Source organism: Nicotiana sylvestris, chromosome 9 (assembly GCF_000393655.2).
Source record: "Nicotiana sylvestris chromosome 9, ASM39365v2, whole genome shotgun sequence".
In the NCBI taxonomy this organism is placed as follows: Eukaryota; Viridiplantae; Streptophyta; class Magnoliopsida; order Solanales; family Solanaceae; genus Nicotiana; species Nicotiana sylvestris.
Genome location: NC_091065.1, coordinates 96,586,086 through 96,609,310, shown reverse-complemented (window position 1 = coordinate 96,609,310; position 23,225 = coordinate 96,586,086). Strand labels below are relative to the sequence as shown.

Below are 23,225 nucleotides of genomic sequence, written 5' to 3'. Positions count from 1 at the left end.
TACTGGGAATGTTTGAACAAGTTTTATAAGGTTCCCGGCGAACCTATTGCGATCTTGAGGTATGGATTGATGAACCATGTTATCAGGAATACTACAAAGAATTATTGAACAATCTTAATTATTTGTGTTTAAAACAGTGGGAACGTGAAAAAAAACATAAAAGAGAGGTTGTGGAGTTGAAAGCGAAACATAAAAAGGTAGAAGAAGAAAAAAAGAAGCTCGAAGAACAATTTAAGTGGTTGGAACAGAAAATAATGGGCGACAGTGACTAAACTTTGACATGTGTGTGTTTAGTGTATCGCTTTATCTTTATGTTTCATGTGTCGTGTATTTTTATTAGTTGCATTGACTTTTAATTATGTTAAGTTGCTATGTTTGTGTTTGTGTTTGTCTTGTAGTATTAAACTAAATTAGTTGTAATGAACTTTATTTTTATTAATTGGAATGGAATTTAAGTGTTTGTGTTGTAGTACAAAACTAACTAATGAACGGAGAATTAAAAAAGTAATGCGCATATTATATAAAAATTGTTGTTAATGTATATACAAAGATATTATTTACATCAAAAAGATAAACACAAGAAAATCAATGTGTTCCGCATCCAGTGTGCTTCAACGCAGCCGCTGGCTTGAGGCGCATCCCATCCCGCCTGGGTACGCTATCGGGATCGTCATCATCAAGTCGCCTCCTAATAGCCGGATGCGCCGCATCATGAACATCAGTGGTGCTGACATGATCAATAAAAGGGGTCGCCGTCCAGTAGAAACCTATATAAAAATAGATAGCTCAATATAGCAAAGTATATAATAAGTCACAATAATTTAAAGTGTCTTACCACGATATCGTCGGGCTCCTGAATGTAATCATCTGTTGCAGCCATGTCAGCATCACGTTCAACCTTAAAAAGGAAATTAATAAAGACAAATTGTAATTCAATACAAAGAAAACCATACCTGCGCCTGTGATGATGAACCATAACTCAACCGCCTCCCACTATGTAAATCTCGGGTCGACCGGTCCTTAGCAACAGTAGACGGGCCTGGAAAGTATGTATCCCAATCGACTCTAGAAAGGTCCGTGCCCGTGATCAATAATTGACCTGACGCGGTCACCTGCGAAGTCCCTAGAGTGAGATTCATCCCAAGGCTGTATGACAGCATGTCCATCTTATGTAGGCCACCCGACAGATCAGCAACAACATCATCAGCAGGGGCCTCAACGCCCCCTTGCTGGGGACCACCTCCTCTCCGCCTACCGCCACATCGTCCGGCACCCCCGCCTCATCGGACACCACCACCTCGTCGGGAACCACCACCTCGTGCCACACCAGGGCTTCGCTCGTACTCCTATGGCTCCACATAATCAAGTATATGTGCCAAACGCTGATCCTCCCGGGCTCGTTGTAGTGTCTGGGCAGCCAACTCTACAAATCGATGTTTGTAATCGTGCAAGGCGGTGTCATGATCGCCGACATAATCCTGCATCTGCAGTCCCATCTGATAGACTGTATGTAGTCCAATAGCCTGCACAACGTATACAATATAAACTACATACATTGCACTAAGTTACATTTATATAATTAATAATAACAGAAAACATACCAGGGCCTCGTGTCGCCCAACGTATGGAACGTACCGACCGCCAACCTGATGAATAGGGTTCCCGATAAAAAGTCGGGTAACGTGGTGGTACCAGGACATATACCCCTCAATAGCCGCCTCCTGGGTCTGTGTAGGTGGGGGCAGAATCATCTGATCTCGCTGGTCCCAAATATGGATCTGCCCCGTTAACCATGCTATAAATGCGTCGTCCCCCCTGCAACGATCATCCCTCTGATAATGTCTTGGTCCCATATAGGCCCCCTCGGTATATACTGCAGGTGGCCAAACTAGCGAAGTACCCGCTCTGAGGCATGATGCTCCGCAATATCGAGGCATATGAGCAGGGCAGAAGTGCTCCAAATCAATCGGCTGGCCCAGCAATAAGCTGGTCGGCCAGCTATCAAATCACTGTTGTACTGCGTCCAGATGAACTATCAAATAAGAACACAAAACGTGAGTATGCGCAACACTAAGTTAATCTATACCAGGTAAGTTTAGGTACATATTTACCTGTGCGCCTTCCAGTAGATCCAACACATCCCTGCAGAGGGGGAGATTATGATGAGAATCATACTCTAGTTGAGCTGCATCCGCCCGATCTCAATAATCCTATAAAATCCCGTATCCTGTAGGCGCTGAACTACACGCTCGTGGAGATCTCTGGGCCTCAAATAATCCCACAGGTCGTCCACTCTCAGTAACTCCCCTTCCCATATACGGGCGGACCTATGATCGACCTGTAGCACTAATATCTCACGAGAATAAGGGCCGGGATGTATAAGCGGCGCGTCCATGTCGTCAACTGTAAATTAAATAACATTAATTGTATGTTTAATTATTTAATTGTACAAAGTATATATACCTATTGGGTTCCAGGCTCGGTATTTGAGGTCCAGTAGCACCAAACTATCATTAATAATTATGCGTGTCAAATTTAATATTTTGATAATTTTGTGTGTGTTTGTTTTAAAAATTTAAATTCTTAATTTTTAATTATTTAATTGTACAAAGTATATATACCTATTGGGTTTCAGGCTCGATATTAGAGGCCCAGTAGCACCAAACTATCATTAATAATTATGTGTGTCAAATTCAATATTTTGATAATTTTGTGTGTTTGTTTTAAAATTTTAAATTCTTAATTTTTAATTATTTAATTGTACAAAGTATATATACCTATTGGGTTCCAGGCTCGGTATTTGAGGTCCAGTAGCACCAAACTATCATTAATAATTATGTGTGGCAAATTCAATATTTTGATAATTTTGTGTGTGTTTGTTTTAAAAATTTAAATTCTTAATTTTTAATTATTTAATCATACAAATCATATATACCTATTGGGTTCTAGACTCGATATTTGAGGCCCAGTAGCACCAAACTATCATTAATAATTATGTGTGTCAAATTCAATATTTTAATAATTTTGTGTGTGTTTGTTTTAAAAATTTAAATTCTTAATTTTTAATTATTTAATTGTACAAAGTATATACACCTATTAGGTTTAGGTTCGATATTTGAGGCCCGGTAGCACCAAACTATCATTAATAATTATGTGTGTTAAATTCAATATTTTGATAATTTTGTGCGTGTTTGTTTTAAAAATTTAATTGTACAAAGTATATGTTTTCATCTACCAATATAAGCAATACTTAAACTACAGAGATTCTACGCTAAAATACTCTACAGTTTACTACGCTAACACGTTCTACAATTTAATACGCTAATAAATAATCTAAACTAAATATAAACAACAAATACATTTTAATCACATAAAATTCACAAAAATACATATAACATACTAGTTTCGCAAAAATAAAATACAAACCGGTATGGAAACAGTAATATCTAAATCCTGATATTAACAAAAAAAATTATTTCTCAATTTTATATTTTTTTAGAACACTAATATCTAAGTTCGGATAAATATAACATACTAGTTTCGCAAATAAAACACAAAACAACATGGAAACACATTCAATCAACTAATAAATATGCATTATTATACAAGTTTCGACATAAAATAAATCGAAATACCTCGATGTAGTGTTTTGCGTGAAAAGTTGAATCCAAAAGAGTGAAACCACAATAATACGATGCTCTACTACGATGTGGGACCTACATTCTTAACGTTTTGTGTAACGGGTGGGGCCCATATATTTTTTTTTACAAAAGACGGGGTGGGGGGTGGGGTGGGGGGAACCAGAAATGGCTTAAAAGTAAAAAAATGGGGGAGGCTCGTTTCTGGTCGGGGAAGAAGACGAAGGGCATTATTTAATTAGGGGTATAGCGTGCTGTATTTGTACGTTATATATAGCGTGAATATACAACACGCTATATCTGTGTCAGTCAGTATATATAAGCCAAATTACACCACGCTATACCTTACGGCAAAAGTTACCGTTAAGGTATATCGTGGTGTAATTTGGTGTTATATATATAAATGTAACTTTTTTTTTTACACCTATTTGTGTATCTTTTGTCCAAAAAGATAACAAAAAGGTTCCGGACTCCAATCTTGGCTCTTAAGTTCCAACTTTTAGTACTCTGTAGTTGGTTTATTATGTCATGCTTGTGGAGAAAAAAAAAATTGAGTTGAAATTGAAACAAAGTTGCGAAAGTATGGTTGAAGCTGTTTCCAATAGACCCTCGGTTCAGGAAAGCATAAGCACCACATTGATAGTTACACACAAATACGACGAAAACATTGATACAAGTAATTATTCACCTGTTTATCTTTGATTTGACAAGATTGATTAATTCTGAAACGTGATCAGAGGATTCTGATTGTCCATTGAGTACTCGTTGAAATTACCATCTCAACAATGACTAATATTATCATCTCAACAATGACTGCTTACCTACTAGTAGGTGCAAAATGAATTGATGAATTTGCAGAGTAAAATATGAAGGAAGAAAAAATATTTTGGCAGCTTGGTGTTACATGAAATTGCTTGTGGCTAGTATACATATAGGAATGGAATACTATAATACTTGCACTAAAGGCACATCCTCAGGGCTTCAACATGTAACTTTAACCCGAGTTGCCATAATTCCTACTTTTGAATTCAGCCACGGCCCGTGATACCGACAGCATTACCCGAGCTGCTCATACTGAAGAATGCATAAATCAGCAAAAACAGAACGCATAATTCCTACAAGGTTTTATTCCACTCTGAATACAGAACCCATAAATCAGCGGAAATATGCCATATGTCTAGATGACTGAAACGGAGAAGAGCCAAAAGGAGAGGATTTCTGAACTTTTGGTGGGGCGATAACTGGCTTCTTTTTCTCAATCGTGGTCTCAGACCTCAACCAGTTCTCAACTACTGAAAGCAAATTGGGGGAAGACTTCAACTCGGGAAGCTCAGGTAATTTCTCAGACCTCTTCAGAACTCCATCTTGGATGTAAACAAGATCTGTTGCCCAGGACTCCAGTCCATCAAATATATGTGTTGCATAGACAATAGTAGCTCCTCTCTGTAATCATGACATGGAGCCAGAAAATTAATGTTCTCGCCTGTCTATGATGAATCTTTAGCACAATCAATATCTTAATTGGTTTGCTATATTAATCCCATGCACCACAATGTGGAAGGCATCACAGGTCTGTACTTTAATTGAAGACTACTTAAATGTGATCTAAATTTTCCTATAGGGTTTTGATTCAGGTAGATGCTTTAGGAAAATCTATGATGTCATTGATGACTCCATATGCAGTTTCGATGCTTAGACATGAAGGATCCCCACCCACACACACAGAAAAAAGTATAAATGGAGAATCCGATGGGAGGATTAAACATCCGTTCAGTAACCAACAGTGTAGTTCTAAACCTAGTTGAGTTTTCTCCGCGTTAAAACAATGGATACCTGTTCGCATTCTTCCTTAAAGAAGTCCAACAAATCCATCCTTGCGACAACATCTAAATCAACTGTAACCTCATCCAGCAAAAGAACCTGGATGAAAGTGATTCTCCATTAGCAACAGTCATCAAAGAAGTTAACATGACCCTGCTGACAATTATCAAAGTATGGAAACCATCTCACAGGAAGCATATTGTTTGATTATTAAGTAAACAAAACTTGGACGTGGGCAATAAGAATGAGCACCAGAGCTATTTGAGAAGAATTAATATGGTGAACATACTATAAATATGACCTGTCTACTATGAGATTGGTGGATACATGCATTTTACATTTAACTCTAATACAATCAATCATGAACCTAATGCAACAAAGATTACCTTATAGGGGTGAAGGAGACCCATGCAGATCTGAACTCTGCGTCTCTGACCATCAGATACCTTGTGCATACGCCATTGCAGATCGATATCCAGCAGCTCAATCAACTTCTCTCGCCGAACTGGATCGACTCCTTCGACTAAACCATGACATGAAAACAAAAGAAGTTGAAATTTTATTCAAACTCAACAAGTCAACATTATTGCAGAAGTCATATAGGGAATAGTCATAATTAGTGAATCTCAAAAAGTCCAAAATCCAAATGGAGTCAACAAATTAGCACCTCTATATAACATTCATATTAGTTATATACTCCTAGGTCAGTAGAATGGGCAAGCTGCAACAGAAATCCAAGCGAAAGTAACAAGTTCGAAAAACATTTGAAAGTCTAAAGTTTTAGATAACACATTGATAGATCCAGTAATTGATGAAAAAATGCCATCAGAAGAGTAAAAGAAAAGAGACTTGCAAAATAAAGAGCTTACGCACCTCCAAATATCATATGTTCTGCTGAAAAATCTCCCTGAAGTGGAATCTCTCCCTGAATTTTGGCAAAAATAAAGCCATTCAGAATAGCATTCTACTTAACAAAGTTTGAGATGTTATGCTAGTAAAAAGTTAAAAAAGAAACAAAAGGGAAAGCGTAATTAATGATGGAGACAGCCTAGAAACCTCTAACTAGTAACTACAATCATTTCTGAATAATTTTCAAGTGCATTCCTAGTTCAGGCTGATCCACAATTTTAGTTAGTAGGTGCACATTACTGCATGAAATGCTATATAGCAGCAGTGGGTGATAACTAAGTACTATAAATTACATTTATTCGAAAAACTTGTTCAACTATAGATTTAGCAGATGCCCAAATACTACATTCACCCATGATCACACTGAAAATTCTGAGACAGAACCACAAAAAGGCAGACATGAAAACCAAAACCATTATTCAGTACTTACAGCAGAGCCAACATTTTTGCTCCAGGACTCTCCTAGGTATGCCAAATCACCATCACAGACGAGGTGGGTGTCATGAAAAGCCGAAAAATTCAGCACCTTCACTACATCTCTTCCTCCCACCATATGCTTTCCTGCCAATATCCTCAACAGTGTCGTCTTTCCTGTTCCAATTTAAAAAAAATTGAGGCTCACAACTTGATCTAAATATTTAGGAGTTACATTTGTAAATATTTTTCAATTATATAGACATATTATAGTTGAATGGAAAGTGGTGGTAACACATACCGGATCCATTTGCACCGACAAGGAGACATCGAGATCCGGGAGAAATCTTTAGGCTGAAATCGAAAAAGATAGGACTTTGGAAATCGTAAGAGAATTGCATTCCATTGACTTGAATACTGCTTGATTTTCCCTCCATCTTCTTTCTCTGCTGTTCTTTACCATTTTGCGGGTCTCTTTTATACCCCTTTTTTTACTCACCTAACTGCTCCTCTGGCAACTGTTCAATTAGAGGTTACCTTGCTGTTTGTATTCCCACCACAAAGACCGGGCAATTCCACTCGGGTCCGATTACTACACTTTTGGAGCTCCGAATTAACAACTTTAGCCACTCTTAACCAGTTTTCATGTTTAAATCTTAAAAATAAAAAGATTTCAGATGAAAGACAATTTTAAAAAAAATAATAATTTAGGCTATTTGGTTTAAATAACAATTCAGCATTTAAAACTATTAGTAGCAAAATTTAGTATTACAAATAATAGGTTAGCCATAAGCATTTGTTATTAATATAGATAAAATTATAAATAGTTCGAATATTATTTTAAATAATATAATAATTTTCACTAATAAAAATATAAATACTCTTTTTGTTAAATTTAACTTCAATTTTTTTTTTTTTTAAAAAAAAAGTTCAATCGAATATTGTATAAACAGCTATTGAATTTTTCATTTTTGAATGCTAAAAAAGTAGGGTATTGTTGCCCATATAGAACCCCGGAAATTAAATAACGCCATTGGCCAAGGTGAAGGCACGTAACTTGGAGAACAAGGACCCGTTTGGCAGACAATTAAAATGGATCCCCCGAATCCAAGAACCGAAAATGGCGGTCGCCTATCGAAGCATCACGCTCTGACATAAAAGCGCGCCGCGCATTGAAAAGCCAACGATTTTGACGAGAAAAAAAGCAAACGACTTTCATTTCTCCAGTCCCCAAGTTAGGGTTTTGTTTTGTGTCGCTTTTATCAATTCTTCAAACCGAAAGGAGAAATCTCTCGATCGTGATTTGCGAGACTCCAATCGGTTTCTCTAGCACAGTGTCATTGGAGCAAAGTCTAGAAGTATTTTGACTATTCAGGCCCTATGATTTCAATTTTCAGAGTAGCGTAGCTGAATTTTTCGTATTATTATTTGATTAATGGTGTTAAAACAAACAGTGTTACCGGCTATCATTTGGTCACACTAATGTGGATAATGTTTATCAATCAAACGAGCTCAGGACTTTGTAAAGGGAGTTTCGCGGTGTGACTGCTCCTAGTTAATTTGGTAAGTGGACTTTCACCAGCAATTAGCTAATAACGAGGTCAAATATACTTTATTCACAATGTATTCTTCTGGTACCTTCACATGTATCTTATTTTGTTTTCAAATGGAGAAAACGAAAAATACTACCCTCTTTGTTTCAATTTATGTGAGGTAATGTGACTTGGCACAGAGGTTAATAATCAAAGAACTGCCTTTGAGACTTGTGGTCTTGAATATGGTATGACATTATTTTGGAACTTTGTGGTCTTAAGCATGTCATAACATTTGTATAACTAACAAATAAGGGGGCATATGGTATGCACAATGCACTAGACTCTTGAATATCTGGAATGAGAATTGTATTGCTGAAAGATGATCTTTTGTCCTTTTCATTTGTAGACAGAAAAAGGAGAAATGGAAGAAGAGGAGGAAGATAAGATTTTACTCAGCAGTTTGGGTGTGACCTCTGCAAATCCTGAAGATATTGAGCATGACATCTTGGAAAAGGTTTGTTCTGCAGAGTTGGTAATGCTGTTTCTCTGTAAATCATTTGGCAGTAGGAGTTTTGCATAGTTTCGTAATATGCTAATGCTATGCAATCTAGTAACTTAATGGAGATGGACCTTTTTCATATATTGGCAGGCAACAAGGCACCCTGGGGAGAGCAATGAAGCTATGGGGAGTGCTGAAGAAGAGATAGTGGAAAGAAAGAAAGGCAACGAAGAAGGACAGGATAAGAAATTAGATTTGTATAATAAACTGAGAGCAGTAGAAGTAGAAATAGATGCGATTAAGAGTGGTTTTGAACACTTGGAGCGCTTCAGAAGACATGAGGAGGAAGTCCCAGATACTGATGGTAGCAGCGAGGCAAAGCAGACAGAGAGTGAGCAAAGCGTTATTCAGGCACCTCTGGACGATTCAAACCTTCAACATGCTTTAGCTGATGATCGTCTAAGAAGTCTCCTCAAGACGAAGGCTCAACTTAAGAAAGAACTTTCGGATTTTACTGATGATACTTCGTCTGATGCATTGATACGAGATCTTGTTAAGGATCAACCTGAATTCAAAAGAAAGGTGAAGGAAGTTCAGAAATCAAGCAACAAGAAGAGCAAACGACGGAAGACGACATTGTTGGATGATGATGATGATTTTGATGCAGTGTTAACTGCAGCATCTTCTGGATTTGTTGAAACAGTATGTGGTTTTTTACGAACTGTAAATTGAAAAGATTTTGTAAGGTGGAAGCTACATGTTTGCATTTATGTTTGTACAATAATAAGTAATACTTTGTGCAACGTAAGCATCTATTATCGTACCTTAACATAAGAGCTCTCAAGCTAACTACATATTTTCTCTGTTGTAGGAAAGAGATGCACTGGTAAGGAAAGGAATGTTAACCCCCTTCCACCAGCTCAAAGGCTTTGAACGCCGGGTTCAAGATTCGGAGTCTTTTGGCAGACAAAGTACTGCAGCTGATATAAACAGTAATGACAATGACCTGGCTTCCACCAGTATAGCCAAGGCTGTCCAGTCAATTTCACAGGCAGCTCAAGCTCGTCCAACCACCAAGTTGCTTGATTCTGCTTCATTACCAAAACTTGAGGCACCAACCCACCCTTTCCAAAGACTAAGGAAACCCCTTAAAATCCCTCAATCATTAGAGACTACACCAGAGAAGAATGGAGATGGTACTAGAAAGAAGAAAAGACCATTACCTAGCAAGAAGTGGAGAAAGTTGGCATCTCGGGAGCAAAGACAGAACGAAGGATCAGGTATCTTTATACACATGATTTTTGCTATGCACCTAGGGATTTGGTTTATTCGGTAGGACGCAATGTGTGAAGTGTGGGTTAGGCACGTGTCACGAGCTCGAACCTTATCATTGATTAAACCGTGGTATTTAAGTGGGAGGGAGGGATACTCTCTGATAGGGGTGGGCGTTCGATCACTTCGGTTTTTAGAAGTGGAAAACTGAAATGGAACTGAAATTAATTCGGGTCGGTTTGGTCTGTAGAGTTTGGTTTGGTTTATATCGGTTCTGTTTTACGGTTTGGGCCTTATCAGTTAGGAACTTTTTTTTTTTGGTTTTAGTAAGTCCACTTTGATACTAGTCGCTAGGTAGCGGATGACTATTTTAGCCTGCTGTGGTTTATGACGGTTTTATTTCAAGGGCATAAGCTGGTCAGCAATGACGGTTTTATTTCAAGGGCATAAGCTAGTTGGCAAATTGATTTAAGGAAGAAGGATCATAATAACACTTAAAACACCACCTCACAAATTAATAAACAAAATTCCATACATTCTCAAGATAAAATCAATAAACAAATACAATCAACTAAACAACATAGAACAAAATACGTAGAAAAATGATAAGAAAGCAGTGACTTTGAAATCTATAGGTCGAGAGGAGAGAGTACAGATCTCGAAGGCTGGGCTGCTTCAGAACATAATATCGAGCAGAGCCGCTTACTCAGATGCCAAGCCATAAGTATCTTACATGGACTGGAGGAGCAAAATCCCACTAGTGGGGTCTGGGGAGGGTAGAGTGTATGCGACCTTACCCCTACCCCGGAAGGGTAGAGAGTCACCAGCAAAGGCGATTTATTATTTCGTGGGCTGAAGTCTGAAGACTGTGAACTTCTTGGCGGCAACTTTAGATGGTGACAGGGAGGAAGAGTAGAAGTGCAAGCTTCATCTTCTAAAGCTTGAGAGAATTAAGGTTTACTTGTTAATGGAAGAAGAATTGTAGTTGATCAGGAAATATTGTAACCTCAGGAAGAGAAAACTTAGAGGATCGATGGAAGGCTGAATACAATTTGATATTTCGAAGGCTGAGCAGCTAAAGAGAAGACTTGAAAAGTTCTCAAAAACCCGTGAACTTTTAAAAATCTAAAGCTTGAAACCAGCCACCGAACTGAAGTTATGAAAAATTAATCCTGAACCGACTGAATAAACCAAAACCGACACAAAAACCGAAAATCTTGGTTAGGTCGATTCTTTCGGTTTTATGCTACCTGTACTCTCCGAGTTCCGGACTTATGTGCACAATTGGGTTGATTATCACAAAATATATTATCAGTATGTGTGTACTGATATTGTTAATAAATTGCAAACAGATTGCTATTTCGTGATATATTCTCCCTCCCTTCCTGTATAAGTATTTGGTTTTGTTTGCTCCTGATATATTTTCCTCCCGACATGAATAACTTCATAGTGCCGATCTGTTAGTTAACCTTTGCCTATAGGTGCCAACAGCATGTAGTCTGTTTATTCTAGTGACAAGGTAGGATAGATAAGCTTACATGGTCCATCGCAAGAACTCATATCGGTTTCATGTTTTTGACTAATTTTTGTTAAGTCTGATGTAGTCGTCTAAGTACAATGATAGGTGAGCTTGATAGAAACTCTATCTCTTAATTCCAGTTTAGATGTCAAATATTTAGGCCTTAAGTTTGGAATCTTTCTGTATTTTGCTATATGCTTTCTCAAATGTTTTGGTGTCCAAGCAGAAAGATCTTTTTCGGGGTGGGGGAGGGGGGGGGGTTTGTAATATTCACATATGAACATCATATATATATATAAGGTACTAAGCTCTCTTTATCTGCTGAAGATGTCAATACCTCCAGTCATGAGGACAACCAAGGGGATATTGAAGATGTAGAACCTCCTTTTGTGGCACTTGAAGGTGGATTCAGAATCCCGGAAGCTATCTTTAACAGTCTTTTTGACTATCAGAAGGTTGGTGTACAGTGGCTGTGGGAACTTCACTGTCAAAGAGCTGGTGGGATAATTGGAGATGAGATGGGTCTTGGTAAAACCGTACAGGTTTTATCTTTTCTCGGATCACTGCATTTTAGCAATATGTATAAGCCAAGCATTATAATTTGTCCAGTCACTCTTTTGAGGCAATGGAAGAGGGAAGCTAAAAAATGGTATCCCAGCTTCCACGTGGAGATATTACATGATTCAGCTCATGATCTATCAAGTAAAAAGAAGCAAGCAGATTCTGAAAGTGACTATGAAAGCGAAGATCTGCTTGACAGTGAGACTGAAGGAAACACATCTTCGAGGACTTCCAAAAAATGGGATCCTGTGATAGCTCGTGTTGTAAGATCAAATTCTGGACTATTGATCACTACTTATGAGCAACTCCGTATATTAGGAGAGAAATTACTTGACATCGAATGGGGTTATGCAGTGTTAGATGAAGGACATCGAATTCGGAATCCAAATGCTGAAGTTACTCTTGTATGCAAGCAGCTCCAGACTGTTCACCGTATCATAATGACAGGGGCCCCAATTCAAAACAAGCTGAGTGAACTGTGGTCATTGTTTGATTTTGTCTTCCCTGGAAAGTTGGGAGTTCTACCTGTGTTTGAGGCTGAATTTGCTGTTCCCATATCTGTTGGGGGGTATGCTAATGCAACACCCTTGCAAGTTTCCACAGCTTACAGGTTGGCGTTTTATCCCACAGTAGAGTTTATGTAGGTTTCTGTAGTTACTTTCTCCTTTTGATATTTGGTTATCATCTGAGTCGGAGGCAAAGGGACTATCTATGTTTTGTATTTTTTTCCTATTTTTATTCATGTTATTATATATAATTCTAGATGAACTTATGGAAATGAAGAAGAAGGAAATCTGTAGTAGTCCATGACAACTGATTGTCCCCCTTGCCTCGGCTCTTGAGAGGGCAGAAGTAAACTAAAAGAAAGCTAAAAATGGGAAAATACTGATTAGAACTTGTAGTGCTTGTAATCTTCTAAATTTATTGCTAACCCTGGTTTAATTGGCACATGTTGGACCCTTGAGAGATCTGGGGTGGTCCTCATAGGGGATGTGGCATTGAGTTTTTGGTTCGTTATGTGGCTTTGCTCTGTTGATATGCAGATGCGCTGTGGTGTTGCGTGACTTAATCATGCCTTACCTCCTCCGGCGGATGAAAGCTGATGTCAACGCTCATCTCACTAAGAAAACTGAGCATGTCCTCTTCTGCAGCCTCACACCAGAGCAGCGATCTGTTTACCGAGCTTTTCTTGCTAGCTCTGAGGTTGAACAGATCTTTGATGGGAACAGGAATTCTCTGTATGGAATTGATGTAATGCGGAAAATTTGCAACCATCCCGATCTTCTCGAGAGAGAACACTCCTGTAGAGATCCAGACTATGGAAATCCTGAACGCAGTGGGAAAATGAAAGTTGTTGCAGAAGTGCTTAAGGTATGGAAAGAACAGGGGCACCGTGTTCTCCTTTTTTCTCAAACTCAACAGATGCTTGATATTTTTGAGAGATTTCTCGTTACTTGTGAGTACAATTATAGGCGAATGGATGGTGTCACTCCTGTAAAGCAGAGGATGGCTTTGATAGATGAATTTAACAATACAGATGATATTTTCATCTTCATCTTGACAACAAAAGTTGGTGGTCTGGGGACAAACTTGACAGGAGCTAACAGAGTAATCATTTTTGATCCTGACTGGAACCCATCAACTGACATGCAGGTACTTCTACTCTTATCCTCTTATTGATTTTCCAATCATGAAGAGAATTAGATTCTTGGTCTTTCAAGAACACGCTGTTTTGTGTTGTTGGAATCCAATTATTGCTTCTGATACTTTAGCCCCTTGACTAATGGTGCTTAGCAAATTTCATTCTATTAAGTTTCTGGTGAAACTTGGTCTGGCAATGGAGTCATTCTCTACATGCAAGAGAATCTCCTGGAAATTATAGGGTAAAAACTATATATATATATATGAGAAATTTTGAAAATGTTGAATTAACAATACCTGGTCCCCTATTAAGCGTCTACCTTCTGTTGAAGATCTGAGGTACAAGTAAAGAACAACTTAAAGCTGTCATCAGTCTTACTGTTTCTCACACACACACACACACACACACACACACACACACACACACACAAGGAGAGGAGAGGTGTATTGAGTTCTATTGAGCTAAGGTGCACGTCTAAGTAATTTTTTCTGGATAATGTGGATGTCTAAGTAATTAATTGATATTTGCTCAACGTGTTTAATTGGGACCCCTTTACATAGGACAGGCCCGGGAGCGTGCTTGGCGAATTGGTCAAAAAAAGGATGTTACAGTGTATCGATTGATTACCCGAGGAACCATAGAGGAGAAGGTGTATCATCGACAGATTTACAAGCACTTTCTTACCAACAAAATATTGAAGAACCCACAGCAAAGAAGATTTTTCAAAGCAAGAGATATGAAGGACCTATTTACATTAAATGATGATGAAAATGGGGGATCTACAGAAACATCTAGCATTTTCAGCCAGGTATCTGAAGATGTGAACATTGTTGGGGTCCCAGGTAATCAAGACAAACAATCTTTTAAAGCAACGGCAGAAAAGGATGATGATTCCAATATTGGCGGGGGCAATAACTCAAAAACCAAGGGAAAAGCGGGAGATGGTAACAGCAATGGAGAGTTAGATGGAGAAGCAAGCATCCTGCGGAGTCTTTTTGATGCTCATGGGATCCATGTAAGCCCTCTATTTTGGCTAGTCAATGCACAGTAGGCTTCGTATTCCCAGCCACCCCCAGTCCAGATGTCACTGTCTGCTGTTGATGCTCATTAGATCAAGTTGATCACCGTGTGCAAATGCTTTAGATTTTTTGACCTTATTTTCTGTTTTTTTTTTTTTTTTGGGTTTGGTTTGGGGTGTTTTTTTTTGTGTTTGTTGTGGGAGGGGGTTGGGGTTCTTTAATCAGTTATCTTGTGGGTTTGGATTTGATTTAAAAATTAGGTACACCAATTTCTATTTCAACGTCATGTTAAGCCAGTTTTTGAGTTAAATTTTGCTATGTTTATTATATTCCATTTCTTACCTTTATTTCAGTCATTTCTTTGTTTTACTTGCCTTATTTATCTTTTGTGTTTTGCCAGAGTGCGATGAATCATGATGCTATCATGAATGCTCATGATGAAGAGAAGTTGAAGCTAGAGGAGCAGGCATCCCAAGTAGCTCAGAGAGCTGCAGAAGCACTGCGACAGTCAAGAATGCTTCGAAGTCGAGAAAATGTAGCAGTGCCAACTTGGACTGGCAAATCAGGAGCTGCTGGGGGGCCATCATCTGTTAAAAGGAAATTTGGTTCTACTGTTAATCCTCAATTAACCAGTAAGTCATCTGAAGAATCACTGAATGACTCTGCTAGTAGGGCAAATGCTTTTGCTGCTGGGGCATCTGCTGGAAAAGCATTATCTTCAGCGGAGTTATTGGCTAGGATTAGGGGGAACCAAGAGAAAGCCGTTAGTGATGGACTTGTGCATCAGTTTGGTATGTCGGCTTCAACCTCAAACGGCAGAGCAGGTTCTCTAAATAGTGGGCATCGGAGTGCATCTAGCAGCTACGTAGTTCAGCCAGAGGTGTTGGTTCGCCAGATCTGCACGTTTATACAACAGAGAGGTGGGAAAACCAATTCAGCTAGCATTGTAGATCATTTCAGGGACCGGGTACCATCAAAGGATCTGCCACTGTTCAAGAATCTTTTGAAGGAAATAGCGACTCTGGATAAAAACCCTAGTGGATCTTTTTGGGTGTTAAAGCCTGAATATCAGGATCAGTAGCCTCTTCCAGTCTTCCTAGTTCTAACATATGATCCGTAAACTCCACTTTTGCGCTTTTTCAGAAATGAGATACCATATAAGCTAGAAACATCTCAAATGATTCAAAGTTCATTTTGCAGTTAAAAGTTTGTCATTCCTTCTGGGGTCAGGGTTGTTCATTAGGCTGAGAGACTTTCCTTTTTCGTTCTCAGCATCTTTGGTCAGTATAGCACTCTAGGTGGTTGGACCTATGTGCAGTGTACATAGTTGGGTCATTTTTTTGCTTCCCATAAATCATTGATTTTTCTTTGTAACAGGGAATAGTTGGTGCTCCAGAAATGAAGCTGTGCAAGAATTTTTTTTCTTTTGATTTGTCTTACACAGTAGCTACTCGTTTCATTAGACTGCTGTATGCATTTGAGGCACTATGGAGGTTCATGCTTGCATTGCCTGACTAACCTAACCAATGGACTTAATGCTTGTTATTCTTTTAACTTGTAACACGTAACTTTTGCTGCCGTTGAGCTGGTATTTTAGCAGGTCGACTTTTATTTGGTTGCAATTGATATGGTTGAACTTTGGATGATCGAGCAAAGTCAGAAAATTTAGTTATTACCTGTAAGAGGTTTGGAAGCATTTCAGTTACTTAAAGCCTGTGAAGGAACAATTTCTTCCTTGAGAGTGCTATAGAATTCAACTTTTTATTGTTTTGTTGAAGTTCTATGGATCAGTACATTGGGTGCAAGTTAATAGACAGTTAGCAGAGGAACAACATCGTCTAGTCATTCACCCAAAAAAAGAAAAAAAAAGAAAGAGGAAATGAAATTTGAGGAATTTGGGAAATTTGTTCTATGGGGGTACCCAATAGGAAAGCTGGGAACACCTGTAGATCCCAAATGAGGACAACAAAGAAAAATATGAAGGTGGAGGTTCTTATACATACACTATAAATCCACAGTTTTCTTGAGGAACATCTTTCGAAAACTTTAAAATCCAAATTTTATTTATATTTAATGATCGAGTAACTTAATTTTCTTATGGTTCGAAAGAAATAGTAATCATTTCACATTGCACTTATGTTGTCTTAGCAGAACCATAACAACCTATCGTAGTTTTCATTATTTGTTTGACACATTTGTAGTTTTTGTACTTTTGTGGCACTGATTGACAGACGTACAGATGGAAGACAAATTTTACAAAGAGTAGGTGTAGCTATTTTGCACTAAAATGCCAGCTCGAGAAAATGATCAAAATCATCCTTAATGTACGGGGGTTGGATTATTTTGGTCCTTGATATAAAAACCACTTAACAGAAATAGTCCTTAATATATGTCAAAAGTTAATCGGTTTGCTCCTAAACCCTAAATCTATTCGAGTTTTAACAGTTCTATTCTCTCCTCTCTTCTCCACCGATTTCGAATTATGCCGCCACTGAGTTATAAAAGAAAGAAATAAACACAACAAATAAAAAGCATCTCGGACTTGAAGTCTTATATTGTTTGTAATACATAAACACTACGTTCTGAAAATCATGTCACTGCAAGAAATATGTTACTTCGGGAAAGCTCGACAGACGTTTGTGTAAACGGTAAAATAAGATATTTTCCTTATTGCATGTAATACAGAGACTTAATTCAGATGTCAAGCAAGTACATTAACATATTCCATTGCAATTATCTTCCAAAATGTGAGGGAAAAAACCACCATGAAATTTCTCTTCCATTTTCTGAATCTCGATCTATTTTTCTATGGTAATACAACAGCGATCATACATGTCAGCCATATTTAATACACAAAATTAAAATGCTGCCCATCCAGCTGCTGTGGTTTTACTTGATCCGGATCCCGTGGCTGAAGGCAGGCTCCTCTGTAGATGCCAATAAGGATATTTGCTATTAGAAGACTTGCTCATTTTAACATCAAATAATCTCTCATAGCGCAGTGCCGCAGTCATAGTAAATAGGTAAAAAGCAGATATCACATGGATCATAAGGTTATATAAATCAAAACTGACATACCATAAAGCTAGTGATTTTATGGTGTGCCTCACACAATTGACATTAGTTGAGACTTATATTTATCTCATACATTTGTGGACCCATATCTTACACATTTGGGTCCACAAAATTCTGGGACCACAAAGTTGTGAGACAAAAAAGAGGACTCACACAACTAGTGTCAGGTGTGTGAAACACACAATAAAATTTTTCCCAACGCTATAGGTTTAGAAACCATATAACCATTGAACCTTATGTTCCAATCAACAATTGGTTTTATAGAGCGGTGGTTAGACCGGCCATGTTGTATGAGGCTGAGTGTTAGCCAGTTAAGAACTCACATATCCAGAAGATGAAAGTAGCAGAAATGAGGATGTTGAGGTGGATGTGCGGGCACACTATGATGGATAAGATTAAGACTAAAGATATTTGGGAGAAGATGGGCGTGACTCCCATGGATGGCAAGATGCGGAAGCGAGACTCAGATGGTTCGGGCACGTACAAAGGAGAAGCCCAGCTGCCTTGGTAAGGAGGTGCGCGCGGTTGGCATTGGTGGGTACGGGGAGAGGTAGAAGGTGGCCTAAGAAATATTGAGGAGATGTGACTAGGTGGGATATGGCAAGTCTTCAGATCTCCGAGGACATGACTCTCGATAGGAAGCTGTGGAGGTCGAGCATTAAGGTTATAGGTTATGAGGTAGTCATGCATATTTCTAACACGTACCAGTGTGAGGCTAGGCTGATAGGATTTTGTCTTAGACTGCTAATGGTCAATATTGTATTCACTACTCTTCCGTTTTCATAGTGCCGAGTCTTATTTACTGGTTCTTGTGATGTTATTATTTCTATGGTTTTTGTTGATAGTACTGATATATTGTCTCTTTTCGTCTTCTTGAGCCGAGGGTCTATCGGAAACATCCTCTCTACCCTCTCAGGGTAGAGGTAAGGTCTGCGTACACACTACCCTCCCCAGACCCCACTTATGGAATTTTACTGGGTCATTGTTGTTGTTGTTCCAATCAATAATTGAGACAACATATTTTTTGTTGTTTTTGGATAGAGCAACCTATGTTCCATAGGTATCTTCAATAAACTCTTTTGTAAAATTAGCACACAGAAGATACCTTTTAATTCCAACACTTATGATAAGATTTGTCATCAATATTTGCAGAAGCACATCAGGCAACAATAGTAAAACCAAGTGGATAAAAAAATATCAAAGGTCTGTTAGGATGTTTTGTTGATCAAAGTCCTTGTTAGCTATTACTTCTTGACTGAAGGTGCACTAACAAAGGCTTGGGACTTAAGGTTTAGTAATATGCAAAGAGCGACCTTCACAAGGAGCATTGAACAGGTTGATAAGAAAGTACCTCAATTTCAGTGAGATCTGAAAGCGGATCAGTGGAATGCTTGGTGTTTTCCTTTAGAGCAATACTGGGAGAGGTAGAAGTCTTCCGAGCAGTAGCTGGATCATTTGGAGGGGGTGGAAGAGGAGACCTAATCTTGTTACCTCCACTGGGCGGAGGTGCAAGTGCTGGAGTTTTTTTCACAGCTCCTGTAGTTCCAGCCGCCAATCCCACAGCCGAAAGCATGCCTGTCCCACTAGATGGTTTGTTCTTCACACTTATCCGGATTGTTTCACCTTCCTAGACACCAAACTACCAAAAGTTATTCCCTTAAATAGCAAAGATTGTTATCAGGATAATCCAATGATGACAACAACTACTACTATAATTACTTCTAAACGCAAGTATTGACACAAATCATTAATCTTGACATGAACATATTGCTATATCAAATACTGGGACAGAGCTAGCAACATTAAATCCGACCGAGAAGATCAAGGAACTGGAGAAATGAAGAGCATAACAAGAAAACCAATTCAATGAAACAAATTATACGGCAGGCATCCACATAACATCATAGTTTTCCTTGTACCAGTACTTAGAACTACTAAAAAACAAACACCCAATAAGATGAATACGACCGATTAAGAATCAAACAGACCAAGTAATTTTATGCTCCCAAACACTAGCAAAAAGAAAAGGTGTAGTCATGGTAAAAAGAATCTCCAAGGCTCTAAGTTAACAAATAGATGCGTGAAGCATACTAGATTTGCACAATTAAGCTCATCTTATCGTTTGCCTCAGCGCAAGCTGCTCAGATTCATCCTATATTAGCTCAACTCCAAGTTAAGCTGTATACTGCCTTTCAAATCCTACTTAGCTATATCTCTAAACCCCGCCTTTCATTCAATTACAAACACATTAATCAAAAGCATCTAAGCAATTCTAAGTTCAATGAATCCAGATTAGCAGAATGACTGATATTCCTTGCTAATTATCAGAAAATCACTTATTCACAAACTTCCAGAAAACGATTATAGCTCAAATGCATACGATTTAGGTTAAGTTACTACTCAATTATCCTTCTTAAGCAACTGAATCACCAAACTGAAAAGAAAATTTAATTATTACAGACGAAGTTAGAATACCTTTAATCGGTGATTAACAGCAGGATGAATATCAATGTGATTATCATCACCAGCCTCACCATCTCCAACTTCCTTGTCATTCTCTCTCTTCACATACTTGTCATGATCAGACAAAGCCACATTAAAATCGAATGCTTCATTCCTTTCATTAAACCCTAGCCCGATGAACGCGTGCTTCCCTCTCCCATCCTCGATCTTCAACACGAAGTACCTCGACGAGTCGAGCACCGATTCAACCGAGCTCTCTCTCTGTCCCGGCGGCACGAAACACGCCGCGAACAGCTCGCCGGAGTTCGGATCCTCGAGTTGGATCTCGCATCGTTCCTTGCACGATACGACCCGGAGCCGACCCGTCCAGATCTTGTCGGATTGTAGCCATTCGCCGCACTTGTAACCACCACTCGTCGGACGTGGTGGGATTTTGTAAACGGACACCTCACGCACCACCAGGAGCGTGTGCTCAAACGACTCTTCGTCTTCTTCAAACGACATTGCTTTGTAGATCAAAGAGCTTCAGTTTTTCTCAGGCGTTTGAGTTCAGAATTTTTGGAGTGAAGAAGGAAGGTGACGTTTGGTAGGAGAGACGTGTTGGACTGAGTTCAATTACTTATTTGCCCTCATTTATTTTTCATTATTCCTTTTAAGTCCCTGATTTTTCCGCGTTCTTTATAAGAAACCCTAAGGACTGTTCTGTGTCAATTATTAGCTCCATTAACCGGCGAAGCAGCTCAGGTACTTGCTAGGGTTTTAGTACTACAACTTTTTTGCAGTATTTGTTTGCCGAGGTTTCTTGTTTACTGTTGTTGTCTGTAAACAGGTGAAAATTTAGCGAGGATGTATCTCCAGTTTTACATCAATGAGAATGGTGACAAAGTTTACACCACTAAGGTATTTCTCTTCTGCAAAATCATTTTTACTAGTCTTAATGAGTACTCTGTTTTTCTTTATGCTTCACAATTTGACAGTTTCATAGGAGGTTTGCGAGCTTTTTCCATCTCCCTTTACTCATTTTATGATAGGGAAACTCCGTTTTTCGTTTGTATTGGACTTGAACAAAGCTTTGTCATGTTTTGAAAGGGGACGCTATCGGAACATGTCAGCTTACCATGTCTTTTCAGTCAAAATTCTTTAATGTATTAAGTATTAGCACAAAATCATGGCACACCCAATTAATGACATAACTGATTATTTGAGATCCAGTAACTGTTATATAAAAAAAATTGGTAAGAATATATCTACATTATCTTTGTCGGCATTGGTGGAACTAACGGTTTTGTAGAGAAATCATGATAGTGGAAGAATAACAATGGAACTAACAGATTTGGGCATTTGTCTGGGATCGGTATTTGAGTTTGGATTCATGTTTACAACTAAGTTAAGCTCATCTGACGTTCTTAAATGGAACTTTGCTTCCAGGTTTACATAATAGAACAAGTAGTGCTTGAATGTAGCTATAGTGCAGCGAGAGAAAATAAAAGTTTAACCTGTTCCTAAATTCTATTTATTTAAACTGTATTCTGTCTGAAACAGTCATCTTGATTGGATGACATCCTGCAAAAGCTTTATGCTTTGATAAATTTGGTTCAGGGAAACCAGATACTGATTAGGGAGATTTGCTTGACAGCATTGATAACTTTTGGTGATAGTTTATGATTTGCATGATAAATGACTGTTTTGGTTCAGTGTAACCCGTAGCATACATTGAACATTTTGACACTCATGATTCATGAACTGGAATTTAACAAGCTGGAAATTTTCAGTTGGCATAACAGAGCCTCTGCCCCACTTTATGCTCTTTCTTGGCCTGCTATTACTCATTTTGATTGTGGCAATCTATCAAAGAAATTTTTCGCTTGTACTTTCTCAGTATGTTCATAGGCCTGACTTCTTTTACTTTATATAATTTGTAGAAAGAGTCACCACTGGGTTTGGCCACAGAATCCGCTCACCCAGGTAAACCTGTCCCTCTCTTTCTGTATCTATGCTGGCACTTCAGTTCAAACTACAGGCATTTGTGACTTTTCTTTTTAACAGGTATTACATTTTAAGATACAGACAATCGACCAGTTCTTTTTTGTTGTTATTGATATTTCCTGGATTATGTTCTTTGCAGCCCGCTTTTCACCCGATGATAAATATTCAAGGCAAAGAGTGCTTCTGAAGAAGCGCTTTGGTTTGCTTCCAACCCAAAAGCCACCTCAAAAGTACTAGAAGTTTTTGCTATTGCGTATTGCTTTCTACTCATGGTTATTATGTTTCTCTGTCTTGCCGTTGTTGACGTGACTCATCATGTATTGTAACTCAAATTGCATGGCAGCAATTCAAACCTCATCTCTTGTTGATGGTTTTTTGGTTTAATTGTCGAAATGGTGAATGAATCTGCATGCAATTCATCTTTGTTTATTTATATTTAGAACAATCAATGTTTGTTGTTTTGGTGATGTTGCTAATTACAAGGTGAAAAAGTGTCTTCCAACTCTAATTATGGGGTTCCATAATTATACAGTTTGAGAGGAGCCAAAGGGTATATCGAATTTGATCTATTCAATCTAAATTAGATAGTCATATAAGGAAAAGAATGGAGAAGACAATAGCAGAGTCATTGTAATGTTCTCTAATGGTCAACACAAATTAAAGCTGAAATGGGCTTATATACAACAACGACCCAGTGAAATCCCACTAGTGGGGTCTGGGGAGGGTAGTGTGTGCGCAGACCTTAACACTACTCCGAAAGAGTACAGAGGCTGTTTCCGAAAGACCCTTAGCTCAAGAGGACAAAAAGATAAAAAGACAAAAGAAGACAAAATTAATAACACCACAGAAATAATAAGAAAAATAGGAATAAC

General features: G+C 38.4%; 4 protein-coding genes across 4 annotated transcripts; 2 read left to right on the top strand and 2 right to left on the bottom strand.

The window, feature by feature from the left end:
• Positions 1-4,481: 4,481 nt before the first annotated feature.
• LOC104246373 (ABC transporter I family member 19-like) lies at positions 4,482-7,264 on the bottom strand. The gene is made up of 6 exons (XM_009802180.2): positions 7,084-7,264; positions 6,799-6,959; positions 6,333-6,384; positions 5,846-5,982; positions 5,472-5,558; positions 4,482-5,081 (listed from the first exon to the last, which is right to left on the bottom strand). The coding sequence occupies exons 1-6, from the start codon at positions 7,217-7,219 to the stop codon at positions 4,794-4,796; spliced, it is 861 nt and encodes a 286-aa protein (XP_009800482.1). The 5' UTR covers positions 7,220-7,264; the 3' UTR covers positions 4,482-4,793.
• Positions 7,265-7,819: 555 nt separating this feature from the next.
• LOC104246383 (protein CHROMATIN REMODELING 8) lies at positions 7,820-16,253 on the top strand. Its single transcript, XM_009802191.2, has 8 exons — positions 7,820-8,345; positions 8,724-8,831; positions 8,967-9,518; positions 9,688-10,096; positions 11,935-12,778; positions 13,212-13,821; positions 14,376-14,825; positions 15,230-16,253. The coding sequence occupies exons 2-8, from the start codon at positions 8,739-8,741 to the stop codon at positions 15,908-15,910; spliced, it is 3,639 nt and encodes a 1,212-aa protein (XP_009800493.1). The 5' UTR covers positions 7,820-8,345; positions 8,724-8,738; the 3' UTR covers positions 15,911-16,253.
• Positions 16,254-17,465: 1,212 nt separating this feature from the next.
• Positions 17,466-20,988, bottom strand: LOC104246390 (uncharacterized protein At1g03900-like). The gene is made up of 3 exons (XM_009802203.2): positions 20,380-20,988; positions 19,256-19,531; positions 17,466-17,756 (listed from the first exon to the last, which is right to left on the bottom strand). The coding sequence occupies exons 1-3, from the start codon at positions 20,869-20,871 to the stop codon at positions 17,688-17,690; spliced, it is 837 nt and encodes a 278-aa protein (XP_009800505.1). The 5' UTR covers positions 20,872-20,988; the 3' UTR covers positions 17,466-17,687.
• Positions 20,989-21,028: 40 nt separating this feature from the next.
• Positions 21,029-22,772, top strand: LOC104246397 (H/ACA ribonucleoprotein complex subunit 3-like protein). Its single transcript, XM_009802210.2, has 4 exons — positions 21,029-21,111; positions 21,197-21,267; positions 22,290-22,332; positions 22,493-22,772. Exons 2-4 carry the CDS (start codon positions 21,214-21,216, stop codon positions 22,588-22,590), a joined length of 195 nt encoding a protein of 64 aa, XP_009800512.1. The 5' UTR covers positions 21,029-21,111; positions 21,197-21,213; the 3' UTR covers positions 22,591-22,772.
• Positions 22,773-23,225: the final 453 nt, after the last annotated feature.

Bases quoted from the DNA above. Each gene is read 5' to 3' on its own strand.
- LOC104246373 (XM_009802180.2), bottom strand. From the start codon at position 7,219: ATGGAGGGAAAATCAAGCAGTATTCAAGTCAATGGAATGCAATTCTCT. The intron at 6,385-6,798 runs GTAAGTACTGAA...GCCAAAATTCAG, and splicing joins GCAAAAATGTTGGCTCTGCT to GGAGAGATTCCACTTCAGGG. The intron at 5,559-5,845 runs GTAATCTTTGTT...ACTTTCATCCAG, and splicing joins GTCTCCTTCACCCCTATAAG to GTTCTTTTGCTGGATGAGGT.
- LOC104246383 (XM_009802191.2), top strand. From the start codon at position 8,739: ATGGAAGAAGAGGAGGAAGATAAGATTTTACTCAGCAGTTTGGGTGTG. The intron at 8,832-8,966 runs GTTTGTTCTGCA...ATATATTGGCAG, and splicing joins AGCATGACATCTTGGAAAAG to GCAACAAGGCACCCTGGGGA. The intron at 10,097-11,934 runs GTATCTTTATAC...TATCTGCTGAAG, and splicing joins AAGACAGAACGAAGGATCAG to ATGTCAATACCTCCAGTCAT.
- LOC104246390 (XM_009802203.2), bottom strand. From the start codon at position 20,871: ATGTCGTTTGAAGAAGACGAAGAGTCGTTTGAGCACACGCTCCTGGTG. The intron at 19,532-20,379 runs GTATTCTAACTT...TTTGGTGTCTAG, and splicing joins CTGTTAATCACCGATTAAAG to GAAGGTGAAACAATCCGGAT. The intron at 17,757-19,255 runs GTACTTTCTTAT...TGGCATCTACAG, and splicing joins CAGATCTCACTGAAATTGAG to AGGAGCCTGCCTTCAGCCAC.
- LOC104246397 (XM_009802210.2), top strand. From the start codon at position 21,214: ATGTATCTCCAGTTTTACATCAATGAGAATGGTGACAAAGTTTACACC. The intron at 21,268-22,289 runs GTATTTCTCTTC...TATAATTTGTAG, and splicing joins ACAAAGTTTACACCACTAAG to AAAGAGTCACCACTGGGTTT. The intron at 22,333-22,492 runs GTAAACCTGTCC...TGTTCTTTGCAG, and splicing joins CACAGAATCCGCTCACCCAG to CCCGCTTTTCACCCGATGAT.